General features: G+C 46.1%; 1 protein-coding gene across 3 annotated transcripts in view; it reads left to right on the forward strand.

The window, feature by feature from the left end:
* The window catches only part of LOC139531471 (procollagen-lysine,2-oxoglutarate 5-dioxygenase 2-like), a 175,314-nt gene that overhangs the window by 54,239 nt on the left and 104,152 nt on the right, over positions 1-16,923 (forward strand). For all 3 annotated transcript variants that reach the window (XM_071327947.1, XM_071327946.1, XM_071327945.1), the window contains exons 2-3: positions 8,163-8,254; positions 8,746-8,882. In XM_071327947.1, the coding sequence (XP_071184048.1) occupies positions 8,163-8,254; positions 8,746-8,882 (229 nt within the window). The remainder of the gene's footprint in view (positions 1-8,162; positions 8,255-8,745; positions 8,883-16,923) is intronic.

Consider the following 16,923-nt stretch of genomic DNA (forward strand, 5'->3'; position numbering starts at 1 on the left):
GGACAGACAGGGGTCTTTACAGACAGATATGGGTCTTTACAGACAGACATGGGTCTTTACAGACAGACAGGGGTCTTTACAGACAGACAGGGTCTTTACAGACAGACAGGGGTCTTTACAGACAGACAGGTGTCGTTACAGACAAGGGTCTTTACAGACAGACAGGGGTCTTTACAGACAGGCATCTTTACAGACAGACAGGGATCTTTACAGATAGACAGGGGTCTTTACAGACAGACAGGGGTCTTTACAACAGACAGGGGTCTTTACAACAGACAGGGATCTTTACAGACAGACAGGGGTCTTTACAGATAGACAGGGGTCTTTACAGATAGACAGGGGTCTTTACAGATAGACAGGGATCTTTACAGACAGACAGGGGTCTTTACAGACAGACAGGGTCTTTACAGATAGACAGGGGTCTATACAGATAGACAGTTTTCTTTACAGATAGACAGGGATCTTTACAGACAGACAGGGTCTTTACAGACAGACAGGGTCTTTACAGACAGACAGGGATCTTTACAGACAGACAGGGTCTTTACAGACAGACAGGGTCTTTACAGACAGACAGGGATCTTTACAGACAGACAGGGTCTTTACAGACAGACAGGGTCTTTACAGACAGACAGGGGTCTTTACAGATAGACAGGGATCTTTACAGATAGACAGGGTCTTTACAGACAGACAGGGTCTTTACAGACAGACAGGGGTCTTTACAGATAGACAGGGATCTTTACAGATAGACAGGGGTCTATACAGACAGACAGGGGTCTATACAGATAGACAGGGTCTTTACAGACAGACAGGGGTCTTTACAGATAGACAGGGGTCTTTACAGATAGACAGGGGTCTTTACAGATAGACAGGGATCTTTACAGACAGACAGGGGTCTTTACAGACAGACAGGGTCTTTACAGATAGACAGGGGTCTATACAGATAGACAGGGGTCTTTACAGATAGACAGGGATCTTTACAGACAGACAGGGTCTTTACAGACAGACAGGGTCTTTACAGACAGACAGGGATCTTTACAGACAGACAGGGTCTTTACAGACAGACAGGGTCTTTACAGACAGACAGGGATCTTTACAGACAGACAGGGTCTTTACAGACAGACAGGGTCTTTACAGACAGACAGGGGTCTTTACAGATAGACAGGGATCTTTACAGATAGACAGGGTCTTTACAGACAGACAGGGTCTTTACAGACAGACAGGGGTCTTTACAGATAGACAGGGATCTTTACAGATAGACAGGGGTCTATACAGACATACAGGGGTCTATACAGATAGACAGGGTCTTTACAGACAGACAGGGGTCTTTACAGATAGACAGGGATCTTTACAGACAGACAGGGATCTTTACAGACAGACAGGGATCTATACAGACAGACAGGGATCTATACAGACAGGGATCAGACAGGGATCTATACAGATAGACAGGGGTCTTTACAGATAGACAGGGGTCTTTACAGATAGACAGGGGTCTTTACAGATAGACAGGGGTCTTTACAGATAGACAGGGGTCTTTACAGACAGACAGGGGTCTTTACAGATAGACAGGGTCTTTACAGACAGACAGGGATCTATACAGATAGACAGGGGTCTTTACAGATAGACAGGGGTCTTTACAGATAGACAGGGGTCTTTACAGATAGACAGGGGTCTTTACAGATAGACAGGGGTCTTTACAGACAGACAGGGGTCTTTACAGACAGACAGGGGTCTTTACAGACAGACAGGGGTCTTTACAGATAGACAGGGGTCTTTACAGACAGACAGGGCTCTTTACAGACAGACAGGGGTCTTTACAGATAGACAGGGTCTTTACAGACAGACAGGGGTCTTTACAGATAGACAGAGATCTTTACAGACAGACAGGGATCTTTACAGATAGACAGGGGTCTTTACAGATAGACAGGGTCTTTACAGACAGACAGGGGTCTTTACAGATAGACAGGGATCTTTACAGACAGACAGGGGTCTATACAGACAGACAGGGGTCTATACAGATAGACATGTTACTGATGGACTACTGATGGAGTGTGATTCCCATGTCTTCTTCCCCCAGGTGTAAAACAAGACAAACCAGCGTAGATAAAACCCAATATGATTGATAGTTGTGTCTCTGAAAGGAGGAAGGGGCCCTAGTGTACTACCATGTTGGCAATAGAGAATATGAAACTATGTTACCTGGACTCTACTGTACCTCTGGGATACAAAAACTGAGCGTGTAGGAACTCTCGTGTTACAGCCAAAGCAGCTGTTCTGTCACACTGATTGTTAATTGCTTTTACAGATGTGAGATAAATTCCACTGCCCCTCTCCTCTTTCTCCGTGCCCCATCCCCCTCCAACTCCCCCACCACTCCATCCCCCTCTCCCTCCAACTCCCCCACCACTCCATCCCCCTCTCCCTCCAACTCCCCCACCACTCCATCCCCCTCTCCCTCCAACTCCCCCACCACTCCATCCCCCTCTCCCTCCAACTCCCCCACCACTCCATGCCCCTCTCCCTCTTATTTCTCTCTTCAAGACATGAGCAGAGCAGGCAACCAGACACAGAGACAAACTAGACAGCCAGACAAGAGACTAGACAGCCAGACAAGAGACTAGACAGCCAGACAAGAGACTAGACAGCCAGACAAGAGACTAGACAACTAGACAAGAGACTAGACAGCCAGACAAGAGACTAGACAGACAGCCGGGTGATTTGATTATCATTGATATTTCAGAACATATGGAGGTGTGGGAGGGGTGATTTAATTATCACTGATATTTCAGAGCATATGGAGGTGTGGGAGGGGTGATTTAATTATCACTGATATTTCAGAGCATATGGAGGTGTGGGAGGGGTGATTTAATTATCATTGATATTTCAGAGCATATGGAGGTGTGGGAGGGGTGATTTAATTATCACTGATATTTCATTGGAGGGGTATCCTGAGTTTGGACTCTCTGAATCTCCAGACTGAGTCCGGTTGTTTATGGTATAGAAAGGTCTCTTTCAGGTTGCGTTACTGGCTGCTCTTTGGTCTGTCTGGTATTTTCTGCACATATTAGCCATCAAAGCTAACATTGCAGTTATTAGGCTAACATTACAGTTATTAGGCTAACATTACAGTTATTAGGCTAACATTACAGTTATTAAGCTAACATTACAGTTATTAGACTAACATTAGTTATAAAGCTAACATCTCAGTTATAAATGTAACATGACAGTTATTAGGCTAACATTACAGTTATTAAGCTAACATTACAGTTATTAGGCTAACATTACAGTTATTAAGCTAACATTACAGTTATTAGGCTAACATTGCAGTTATTAGGCTAACATTACAGTTATAAAGCTAACATCTCAGTTATAAAGCTAACATTACAGCTATTAGGCTAACATTACAGTTATTAAGCTAACATTACAGTTATTAGGCTAACATTACAGTTATAAAGCTAACATCTCAGTTATAAAGCTAACATTACAGCTATTATGCTAACATTACAGTTATAAAGCTAACATCTCAGTTATTAAGCTAACATTACAGTTATAAAGCTAACATTACAGTTATTAGGCTAACATTACAGTTATAAAGCTAACATCTCAGTTATAAAGCTAACATTACAGCTATTAGGCTAACATTACAGTTATTAAGCTAACATTACAGTTATTAGACTAACATTACAGTTATTAGGCTAACATTACAGTTATTAGGCTAACATTACAGTTATAAAGCTAACATCTCAGTTATAAATTTAACAGTTATTAGGCTAACATTACAGTTATAAAGCTAACATCTCAGTTATAAAGCTAACATTACAGTTATTAGGCTAACATTACAGTTATAAAGCTAACATCTCAGTTATAAAGCTAACATTACAGTTATTAGGCTAACATTACAGTTATAAAGCTAACATCTCAGTTATAAAGCTAACATTACAGTTATTAGGCTAACATTAGTTATAAAGCTGACATTACAGTTATTAGGCTAACATTACAGTTATTAGGCTAACATTACAGTTATTAGGCTAACATTACAGTTATTAAGCTAACATTACAGTTATTAAGCTAACATTACAGTTATTAAGCTAACATTACAGTTATTAGGCTAACATTACAGTTATTAAGCTAACATTACAGTTATTAAGCTAACATTACAGTTATTAGGCTAACATTACAGTTATTAAGCTAACATTACAGTTATTAAGCTAACATTACAGTTATTAAGCTAACATTACAGTTATTAGGCTAACATTACAGTTATTAGGCTAACATTACAGTTATTAAGCTAACATTTCAGTTATAAAGCTAACATTACAGTTATAAAGCTAACATTACAGTTATTAAGCTAACATTACAGTTATAAAGCTGACATTTCAGTTATAAAGCTGACATTTCAGTTATAAAGCTGACATTTCAGTTATAAAGCTAACATTACAGTTATAAAGCTAACATTTCAGTTATAAAGCTGACATTTCAGTTATAAAGCTGACATTTCAGTTATAAAGCTAACATTACAGTTATAAAGCTAACATTACAGTTATTAGGCTAACATTACAGTTATTAGGCTAACATTACAGTTATTAAGCTAACATTACAGTTATTAAGCTAACATTACAGTTATTAAGCTAACATTACAGTTATTAGGCTAACATTACAGTTATTAAGCTAACATTACAGTTATTAAGCTAACATTACAGTTATTAGGCTAACATTACAGTTATTAAGCTAACATTACAGTTATTAAGCTAACATTACAGTTATAAAGCTAACATTACAGTTATTAAGCTAACATTACAGTTATTAGGCTAACATTACAGTTATTAAGCTAACATTACAGTTATTAAGCTAACATTACAGTTATTAAGCTAACATTACAGTTATTAGGCTAACATTACAGTTATTAGGCTAACATTACAGTTATTAAGCTAACATTACAGTTATTAAGCTAACATTACAGTTATTAAGCTAACATTACAGTTATTAGGCTAACATTACAGTTATTAGGCTAACATTACAGTTATTAAGCTAACATTACATTTATTAAGCTAACATTACAGTTATTAAGCTAACATTACAGTTATTAAGCTAACATTACAGTTATTAGGCTAACATTACAGTTATTAAGCTAACATTACAGTTATTAAGCTAACATTACAGTTATTAGGCTAACATTACAGTTATTAAGCTAACATTACAGTTATTAAGCTAACATTACAGTTATAAAGCTAACATTACAGTTATAAAGCTAACATTACAGTTATTAGGCTAACATTACAGTTATTAAGCTAACATTACAGTTATTAGGCTAACATTACAGTTATTAGGCTAACATTACAGTTATTAAGCTAACATTACAGTTATAAAGCTAACATTACAGTTATAAAGCTAACATTACAGTTATTAAGCTAACATTACAGTTATAAAGCTGACATTTCAGTTATAAAGCTGACATTTCAGTTATAAAGCTGACATTTCAGTTATAAAGCTAACATTACAGTTATAAAGCTAACATTTCAGTTATAAAGCTGACATTTCAGTTATAAAGCTGACATTTCAGTTATAAAGCTGACATCTCAGTTATAAAGCTGACATCTCAGTTATAAAGCTGACATCTCAGTTATTAGGCTAACATTACAGTTATTAGGCTAACATTACAGTTATAAAGCTGACATTTCAGTTATAAAGCTGACATTTCAGTTATAAAGCTGACATTTCAGTTATAAAGCTGACATTTCAGTTATAAAGCTGACATCTCAGTTATAAAGCTGACATCTCAGTTATAAAGCTAACATTACAGTTATTAGGCTAACATTTCAGATTGAGAGGACACGTTAGCTGGCAGGATGTCGCACCCTGATGAAGACAGCTTGTCTGTCGAAACGTTGGACAATAAATATTTTTGCATCTGAGCTCCTAGAGTGTGCGGCTCTCCTTCGTTTTGTTAGGATGTCGCGAGGAACACGTTATTTCCTCCACGTGAACTAGACCTAATGAACATCCTATGATTTTAACTACTTCTCATTTGTTAGTTTGTAGCTTTACTAATCAGAACTCGACCTACTGTAGTTTTACCCAAAAAAAACAGAGATAGATGTGTACTTTATGTAATCGAAATGTCACCCACTGAGTTCCAGTTGGTGTGTTTTATTTTTGAGAGAGTTGTGTAACACATCTATGTGTTCACTAAGATTCCCTCTCCCTTCCCCCTAGAAACACGGTGGTTTTAATACAGTATTATGTGATTATGAACATACCTCCATCCACTCAGGGAATGTTTTCATAACATTTCTCTGGGACTGTTTCCGCAAAACCCCACAGATGATTGACGATCAGAGCTGTTAACCGGCTAAACTTCCTGTACTTCTGTCTCTCTCTCTCTCTCTCTCTCTCTCTCTCTCTCTCTCTCTCTCTCTCTCTCTCTCTCTCTCTCTCTCTCTCTCTCTCTCTCTCTCTCTCTCTCTCTCTCTCTCTCTGTCTCTCTCTCTCTCTCTCTGTCTCTCTCTCTCTCTCTCTCTCTCTCTCTCTCTCTCTCTCTCTCTCTCTCTCTCTCTCTCTCTCTGTCTCTCTCTCTCTCTCTCTCTCTCTCTCTCTCTCTCTCTCTGTCTCTCTGTCTCTCTGTCTCTCTGTCTCTCTGTCTCTCTCTCTCTCTCTCTCTCTCTCTCTCTCTCTCTCTCTCTCTCTCTCTCTCTCTCTCGCCCTCTCTCTCTCTCTCTCTCTCTCTCTCTCTCTCTCTCGCCCTCTCTCTCGCCCTCTCTCTCTCTCTCTCTCTCTCTCTCTCTCTCTCTCTCTCTCTCTCTCTCTCTCTCTCTCTCTCTCTCTCTCTCTCTCTCTCTCTCTCTCTCTCTCTCTCTCCCTCTCTCTCTCTCTCTCGCCCTCTCTCTCTCTCTCTCTCGCCCTCTCTCTCTCTCTCTCTCTCGCCCTCTCTCTCTCTCTCTCTCGCCCTCTCTCTCTCTCTCTCTCTCCCTCTCTCTCTCTCTCTCGCCCTCTCTCTCTCTCTCTCTCTCTCTCTCTCTCTCTCTCTCTCTCTCTCTCTCTCTCTCTCTCTCTCTCGCCCTCTCTCTCTCTCTCGCCCTCTCTCTCTCTCTCTCTCGCCCTCTCTCTCGCCCTCTCTCTCTCGCTCTCTCTCTCTCTCTCTCTCTCTCTCTCTCTCTCTCTCTCTCTCTCTCTCGCCCACTCTCTCTCTCGCCCACTCTCTCCCCTCTGTATGTCCCTCTCTCCCTCCCTCCCACCGTACCTCCCTCCCTTCCCCAGTTTCAGATCTGTTTTCATATGAGGCTGTAATGCTGATTTCTGTATGGCCTCAGGAGGGAAATGTATGTAATGGCGGTCTGATTCTCCCTCTGAACTTGAAGGTCTGAGAACTTGAAGGTCTGAGAACTTGAAGGTCTGAGAACATGGAGCTCTGAGAACATGGAGCTCTGAGAACATGGAGCTCTGCGAACTTGGAGCTCTGAGAACATGGAGCTCTGAGAACATGGAGCTCTGAGAACATGGAGCTCTGAGAACATGGAGCTCTGAGAACATGGAGCTCTGAGAACATGGAGCTCTGAGAACATGGAGCTCTGAGAACATGGAGCTCTGAGAACATGGAGCTCTGAGAACTTGGAGCTCTGAGAACATGGAGCTCTGAGAACATGGAGCTCTGAGAACATGGAGCTCTGAGAACTTGGGTTCCTTCCCTTGCGTTCACCCCAAGAATGAAACATGACTGTTTATCTTTACATTTTTTAATTCTACTGTCTAGAAATATGCTTTCATATGCAAATGAATCATGTTATATTTAGCTGATCTGTCCTTACATGAAGACATCCTATAGCGCTGCTGAACCAGGCAGTCATCAATGTGTTGACCTAGGTCTGTGGTTAGGTTAGGATCATGGTGGGAGGAACGGGATACCCACTACTTTATAGGGATAAAACAACATGTATATTTTCATGAAGCTGTTTCTTTAAATGGAAGCCAGAAGTTGGGGCAATAAAATTGGTTTCTTTTTTCTTAACCAAACATTTCACTATGGTAAGAACGAAGGCCTGCCCTGCAATTGGGTAAACCATTGACATGCCCGGACATCGAAACACTAAAAAGTGATGAATGTCTGTCGGTATGATTATGATTACACGCCTATTGATCTGGTTTAACGTTTATTTTCCTTTTCTTTCCAGAGAAGTTGTTGGTTCTAACTGTTGCCACTCAGGAAACCGATGGTTATCTCCGATTCATGCAGTCAGCCAACTACTTCAACTACACTGTCAAGGTAACGATCAAGTCTGTCTCTCTATTTGAGATCTGCCACATTGACTAGACATTGTATCTCTATTTGAGATCTGTCACATTGACTAGACATTGTATCTCTATTTGAGATCTGTCACATTGACTAGACATTGTATCTCTATTTGAGATCTGCCACATTGACTAGACATTGTATCTCTATTTGAGATCTGCCACATTGACTAGACATTGTATCTCTATTTGAGATCTGTCACATTGACTAGACATTGTATCTCTATTTGAGATCTGTCACATTGACGAGACAATGTATCTCTATTTGAGATCTGTCACATTGACTAGACATTGTATCTCCTATTTGAGATCTGTCACATTGACTAGACATTGTATCTCTATTTGAGATCTGTCACATTGACTAGACATTGTATCTCTATTTGAGATCTGTCACATTGACTAGACATTGTATCTCCTATTTGAGATCTACCACATTGACCCCTGACCTGATGTGACCCTTTACAGGTGCTGGGCATGGGGGAGGAGTGGAGGGGTGGGGACGTGGGGAACTCCATCGGAGGAGGACAGAAGGTGAGACTACTGAAGGAGGCCATGGATGGACTGAGGGACCAAGAAGACCTGGTGGTGCTGTCTGTAGACAGGTAGGATGACCTGGGGGTACTGTCTGTAGACAGGTAGGATGACCTGGGGGTACTGTCTGTAGACAGGTAGGATGACCTGGGGGTACTGTCTGTAGACAGGTAGGATGACCTGGGGGTACTGTCTGTAGACAGGTAGGATGACCTGGGGGTACTGTCTGTAGACAGGTAGGATGACCTGGGGGTACTGTCTGTAGACAGGTAGGATGACCTGGGGGTACTGTCTGTAGACAGGTAGGATGACCTGGGGGTACTGTCTGTAGACAGGTAGGATGACCTGGGGGTACTGTCTGTAGACAGGTAGGATGACCTGGGGGTACTGTCTGTAGACAGGTAGGATGACCTGGGGGTACTGTCTGTAGACAGGTAGGATGACCTGGGGGTACTGTCTGTAGACAGGTAGGATGACCTGGGGGTACTGTCTGTAGACAGGTAGGATGACCTGGGGGTACTGTCTGTAGACAGGTAGGATGACCTGGGGGTACTGTCTGTAGACAGGTAGGATGACCTGGGGGTACTGTCTGTAGACAGGTAGGATGACCTGGGGGTACGGTCTGTAGACAGGTAGGATGACCTGGGGGTACTGTCTGTAGACAGGTAGGATGACCTGGGGGTACGGTCTGTAGACAGGTAGGATGACCTGGGGGTACTGTCTGTAGACAGGTAGGATGACCTGGGGGTACTGTCTGTAGACAGGTAGGATGGCCTGGGGGTACTGTCTGTAGACAGGTAGGATGACCTGGGGGTACTGTCTGTAGACAGGTAGGATGACCTGGGGGTACTGTCTGTAGACAGGTAGGATGACCTGGGGGTACTGTCTGTAGACAGGTAGGATGACCTGGGGGTACTGTCTGTAGACAGGTAGGATGACCTGGGGGTACTGTCTGTAGACAGGTAGGATGACCTGGGGGTACTGTCTGTAGACAGGTAGGATGACCTGGGGGTACTGTCTGTAGACAGGTAGGATGACCTGGTGGTACTGTCTGTAGACAGGTAGGATGACCTGGGGGTACTGTCTGTAGACAGGTAGGATGACCTGGGGGTACTGTCTGTAGACAGGTAGGATGGCCTGGGGGTACTGTCTGTAGACAGGTAGGATGACCTGGGGGTACTGTCTGTAGACAGGTAGGATGACCTGGGGGTACTGTCTGTAGACAGGTAGGATGACCTGGGGGTACTGTCTGTAGACAGGTAGGATGACCTGGTGGTGCTGTCTGTAGACAGGTAGGATGACCTGGGGGTACTGTCTGTAGACAGGTAGGATGACCTGGGGGTACTGTCTGTAGACAGGTAGGATGACCTGGGGGTACTGTCTGTAGACAGGTAGGATGACCTGGGGGTACTGTCTGTAGACAGGTAGGATGACCTGGGGGTACTGTCTGTAGACAGGTAGGATGACCTGGGGGTACTGTCTGTAGACAGGTAGGATGGCCTGGGGGTACTGTCTGTAGACAGGTAGGATGACCTGGGGGTACTGTCTGTAGACAGGTAGGATGACCTGGGGGTACTGTCTGTAGACAGGTAGGATGACCTGGGGGTACTGTCTGTAGACAGGTAGGATGGCCTGGGGGTACTGTCTGTAGACAGGTAGGATGGCCTGGGGGTACTGTCTGTAGACAGGTAGGATGACCTGGGGGTACTGTCTGTAGACAGGTAGGATGACCTGGGGGTACTGTCTGTAGACAGGTAGGATGACCTGGGGGTACTGTCTGTAGACAGGTAGGATGGCCTGGGGGTACTGTCTGTAGACAGGTAGGATGACCTGGGGGTACTGTCTGTAGACAGGTAGGATGACCTGGGGGTACTGTCTGTAGACAGGTAGGATGACCTGGGGGTACTGTCTGTAGACAGGTAGGATGACCTGGGGGTACTGTCTGTAGACAGGTAGGATGGCCTGGGGGTACTGTCTGTAGACAGGTAGGATGACCTGGGGGTACTGTCTGTAGACAGGTAGGATGACCTGGGGGTACTGTCTGTAGACAGGTAGGATGACCTGGGGGTACTGTCTGTAGACAGGTAGGATGGCCTGGGGGTACTGTCTGTAGACAGGTAGGATGACCTGGTGGTGCTGTCTGTAGACAGGTAGGATGACCTGGGGGTACTGTCTGTAGACAGGTAGGATGACCTGGGGGTACTGTCTGTAGACAGGTAGGATGACCTGGGGGTACTGTCTGTAGACAGGTAGGATGGCCTGGGGGTACTGTCTGTAGACAGGTAGGATGACCTGGGGGTACTGTCTGTAGACAGGTAGGATGACCTGGGGGTACTGTCTGTAGACAGGTAGGATGACCTGGGGGTACTGTCTGTAGACAGGTAGGATGACCTGGGGGTACTGTCTGTAGACAGGTAGGATGGCCTGGGGGTACTGTCTGTAGACAGGTAGGATGACCTGGGGGTACTGTCTGTAGACAGGTAGGATGACCTGGGGGTACTGTCTGTAGACAGGTAGGATGACCTGGGGGTACTGTCTGTAGACAGGTAGGATGGCCTGGGGGTACTGTCTGTAGACAGGTAGGATGACCTGGTGGTGCTGTCTGTAGACAGGTAGGATGACCTGGTGGTGCTGTCTGTAGACAGGTAGGTTGACCTGGGGGTACTGTCTGTAGACAGGTAGGATGACCTGGGGGTACTGTCTGTAGACAGGTAGGATGGCCTGGTGGTGCTGTCTGTAGACAGGTAGGATGACCTGGGGGTACGGTCTGTAGACAGGTAGGATGACCTGGTGGTGCTGTCTGTAGACAGGTAGGATGGCCTGGGGGTACTGTCTGTAGACAGGTAGGTTGACCTGGTGGTACTGTCTGTAGACAGGTAGGATGACCTGGTGGTGCTGTCTGTAGACAGGTAGGATGGCCTGGGGGTACTGTCTGTAGACAGGTAGGTTGACCTGGGGGTACTGTCTGTAGACAGGTATGATTACCTGGGGGTACTGTCTGTAGACAGGTAGGTTGACCTGGGGGTACTGTCTGTAGACAGGTAGGATGACCTGGGGGTACTGTCTGTAGACAGGTAGGTTGACGTGGTGGTGCTGTCTGTAGACAGGTAGGTTGACCTGGTGGTACTGTCTGTAGACAGGTAGGTTGACCTGGGGGTACGGTCTGTAGACAGGTAGGATGACCTGGGGGTACTGTCTGTAGACAGGTAGGATGGCCTGGGGGTACTGTCTGTAGACAGGTAGGTTGACCTGGTGGTACTGTCTGTAGACAGGTAGGTTGACCTGGGGGTGCTGTCTGTAGACAGGTAGGATGACTTGGTGGTACTGTCTGTAGACAGGTAGGATGACTTGGGGGTACTGTCTGTAGACAGGTAGGATGGCCTGGTGGTGCTGTCTGTAGACAGGTAGGATGACCTGGGGGTACTGTCTGTAGACAGGTAGGATGACCTGGGGGTACTGTCTGTAGACAGGTAGGATGACCTGGGGGTACTGTCTGTAGACAGGTAGGATGACCTGGGGGTACTGTCTGTAGACAGGTAGGTTGACGTGGTGGTGCTGTCTGTAGACAGGTAGGATGACCTGGGGGTACTGTCTGTAGACAGGTAGGATGACCTGGGGGTACTGTCTGTAGACAGGTAGGATGGCCTGGGGGTACTGTCTGTAGACAGGTAGGATGACCTGGGGGTACTGTCTGTAGACAGGTAGGATGACCTGGGGGTACTGTCTGTAGACAGGTAGGATGACCTGGGGGTACTGTCTGTAGACAGGTAGGTTGACCTGGGGGTACTGTCTGTAGACAGGTAGGATGACCTGGGGGTACTGTCTGTAGACAGGTAGGTTGACCTGGGGGTACTGTCTGTAGACAGGTAGGTTGACCTGGTGGTACTGTCTGTAGACAGGTAGGATGACCTGGGGGTACTGTCTGTAGACAGGTAGGTTGACCTGGGGGTACTGTCTGTAGACAGGTAGGATGGCCTGGGGGTAAGGTCTGTAGACAGGTAGGATGACCTGGGGGTACTGTCTGTAGACAGGTAGGATGACCTGGGGGTACTGTCTGTAGACAGGTAGGATGACCTGGGGGTACTGTCTGTAGACAGGTAGGTTGACGTGGTGGTACTGTCTGTAGACAGGTAGGTTGACCTGGGGGTACTGTCTGTAGACAGGTAGGTTGACCTGGTGGTACTGTCTGTAGACAGGTAGGATGACCTGGGGGTACTGTCTGTAGACAGGTAGGTTGACCTGGGGGTACTGTCTGTAGACAGGTAGGATGACCTGGTGGTACTGTCTGTAGACAGGTAGGTTGACCTGGGGGTACTGTCTGTAGACAGGTAGGATGACCTGGGGGTACTGTCTGTAGACAGGTAGGTTGACCTGGGGGTACTGTCTGTAGACAGGTAGGTTGACCTGGTGGTACTGTCTGTAGACAGGTAGGATGACCTGGGGGTACTGTCTGTAGACAGGTAGGTTGACCTGGGGGTACTGTCTGTAGACAGGTAGGATGGCCTGGGGGTAAGGTCTGTAGACAGGCAGGATGGCCTGGGGTAGTACAGGGGTAGTACTGTCTGTAGACAGGTCGGAATGTTACCATGATAGGATATAGTGGTACTGCACAACATAGAGAATACAGGAATCAAGTCCCTAGTTATGTAATAATTACCAAGTTAATGCTTTGAGATTGAAATGGGCCAAATGTCTTCTATGAAAATGCACTAGTTACCTTCTAGCTACAACAGCATTCAGTACCTTGTTATGTATCTATGAAAATGCACTAGTTACCTTCTAGCTAAAACAACATTCAGTACCTTGTTATGTTATGTTCTACTGGAATCTGACTACCAAGGTTGTGGGATCAGGGAGAGGTTATAGCTTCTAGTTTCTCCATATTGGACCCAGATGTCCCTTAAACCATCTCCTCCTGCGATTAGCCAAACAAACACTAAACCCTCCTGCAGTTAGCCAAACAAACACTAAACCCTCCTGCAGTTAGCCAAACAAACACTAAACCCTCCTGCAGTTAGCAAAAACAAACCCTCAGCCCTCCTGCAATCAGCCAACAGTGTGACGATTCAGTTATCTCCACATTATGACTATTTGGCTGATCAGTAAGGTAAGGGTTAGGGGTTAGGGGTTAGGGGTTTGGGGTTAGAGGTTAGGGGTTAGGGTTAGGGTTAGGGGTTAGGGGTTAGGGCTACTGGCTGGCTGCTGTATGGCTGACCAGTAGGGTTAGGGCTACTGGCTGGCTGCTGTATGGCTGACCAGTAGGGTTAGGGCTACTGGCTGGCTGCTGTATGGCTGACCAGTAGGGTTAGGGCTACTGGCTGGCTGCTGTATGGCTGACCAGTAGGGTTAGGGCTACTGGCTCACTGCTGTATGACTGACCAGTAGGGTTAGGGCTAGGGCTACTGGCTGGCTGCTGTATGACTGACCAGTAGGGTTAGGGCTACTGGCTGGCTGCTGTATGACTGACCAGTAGGGTTAGGGCTACTGGCTGGCTGCTATATGGCTGACCAGTAGGGTTAGGGGTTAGGGTTAGGGCTACTGGCTGGCTGATGTATGGCTGACCAGTAGGGTTAGGGCTACTGGCTGGCTGCTGTATGACTGACCAGTAGGGTTAGGGCTACTGGCTGGCTGATGTATGGCTGACCAGTAGGGTTAGGGCTACTGGCTGGCTGCTGTATGGCTGACCAGTAGGGTTAGGGTTAGGGCTAATGGCTGGCTGCTGTATGACTGACCAGTAGGGTTAAGGTTAGGGCTACTGGCTGGCTGCTATATGGCTGACCAGTAGGGTTAGGGGTTAGGGTTAGGGTTACTGGCTGGCTGCTGTATGGCTGACCAGTAGGGTTAGGGCTACTGGCTGGCTGCTGTATGGCTGACCAGTAGGGCTAGGGTTACTGGCTGGCTGCTGTATGGCTGACCAGTAGGGTTAGGGCTACTGGCTGGCTGCTGTATGGCTGACCAGTAGGGTTAGGGCTACTGGCTGGCTGCTGTATGGCTGACCAGTAGGGTTAGGGGTTAGGGCTACTGGCTGGCTGCTGTATGGCTGACCAGTAGGGTTAAGGTTAGGGCTACTGGCTGGCTGCTGTATGGCTGACCAGTAGGGTTAAGGTTAGGGCTACTGGCTGGCTGCTGTATGGCTGACCAGTAGGGTTAGGGGTTAGGGCTACTGGCTGGCTGCTGTATGGCTGACCAGTAGGGTTAGGGCTACTGGCTGGCTGCTGTATGGCTGACCAGTAGGGTTAGGGGTTAGGGCTACTGGCTGGCTGCTGTAGTATTGGTATTGCCTGAGATCTTATTAAATAGGTGCAGTGTGCTAAAGCCACTTACAACAACATACCATCATATGAGGGAGTTGTGATCGGGGTTTTCCATGGACATTATAAGGTGCGATTAGCCATCTGAGAGTAATAGTCATATTAAACATTTTTTAAAGATGCACCCCTTCGTTATCCACAGTCACTCTTTATAAAGATTATCTTCCAGCCAAACCTTTTGTGTTTTGGATAATTTAGTTTATCAAACCTAACAAAATTATCCCGCTATGCCCTTTGATGAACCATCAAACAGGCAAAGCATCAATAGAGGACTAACATCGCCTCTGACACTCGTTGGATGTAGCAGGGCTTGCAAACCATTACAGACTACAAAGGGAAGCACAGCCGAGAGCTGCCCAGTGACACGAGCCTACCAAACGAGCTAAACTACTTCTATGCTCGCTTCGAGGCAAATAACACGAAACATGCATCAGAGCACCAGCTGTTCCGGAAGACTGTGTGATCACGCTCTCCGTAGCCGATGTGAGTAAGACCTTTAAACAGGTCAATATTCACAAGGCCGCAGGGCCAGATGGATTACCAGGACATGTACTGCGAGCATGCGCTGACCAACTGGCAAGTGTCTTCACTGACATTTTCAACCTCTCCCTGTCCGAGTCTGTAGTACCAACATGTTTTAAGCAGACCACCATAGTGCCTGTGCGCAAGAACAGTAAGGTAACCTGCCTAAATGACTACCGACCCGTAGCACTCACGTCTGTAGCCATGAAGTGCTTTGAAAGGCTGGTCATGGCTTACATCAACACCATTATCACAGACACCCTAGACCCACTCCAATTTGCATACCGCCCCAACAGATCCACAGATGATACAAATCTCTATTGCACTCCACACTGCCCTTTCCCACCTGGACAAAAGGAACACCAATGTGAGAATGCTATTCATTGACTACAGCTCAGCGTTCAACACCATAGTGCCCTCGAAGCTCATCAATAAGCTAAGAACCCTAGAACTAAACACCTCCCTCTGCAACTGGATCCTAGACTTCCTGACGGGCCGCCCCCAGGTGGTAAGGGTAGGTAACAACACATCTGCCATGCTGAGGGGCCCCTCAACACAGGAGCCCCTCAGGCGTACGTGCTCAGTCCCCTTCTGTACTCCCTGTTCACTCATGACTGCATAGCCAGGCACAACTCCAACACCATCATTAAGTTTGCCGAAGAGACAACAGTGGTAGGCCTGATCACCGCCAACGACGAGACAGCCTATAGGGAGGAGGTCAGAGACCTGGCCGTGTGGTGCCAGGACAACAACCTCTCCCTCAATGTGATCAAGACAAAGGAGATGATTGTGGACTACAGGAAAAGGAGGACCGAGTACGCCCCCATTCTCATTGACAGGGCTGCAGTGGAGCAAGTTGAGAGTTTCAAGTTCCTTGGTATCCACATCACCAACAGTAACATGGTCCAAGCACACCAAGACAGTTGTGAAGAGGGCAAGACAAAGCCTTTTCCCCCACAGGAAACTGAAAAGATTTGGCACAGGTCCTTAGATCCTCAAAAGGTTTTACAGCTGCACCATCGAGAGCATCCTGACTGGTTGCATCACTGCCTGGTATGGCAACTACTCGGCCTCCGACCGCAAAGCACTACAGAGGGTAATGCGTACGGCCCCCAAGCCATAAGACTCCTGAACATCTAATCAATTGGCTACCCAGACTATTTGCATTCCCTCCCCCCCTCTCTTTTACACCGCTGCTACTCTCTGTTGTTATCATCTATGCATAGTCATTTTTAATAACTCTACCTCCATGTACGTATTATATTGTAATATATGATTT

Source organism: Salvelinus alpinus, chromosome 10 (assembly GCF_045679555.1).
Source record: "Salvelinus alpinus chromosome 10, SLU_Salpinus.1, whole genome shotgun sequence".
NCBI lineage: Eukaryota > Metazoa > Chordata > Actinopteri > Salmoniformes > Salmonidae > Salvelinus > Salvelinus alpinus.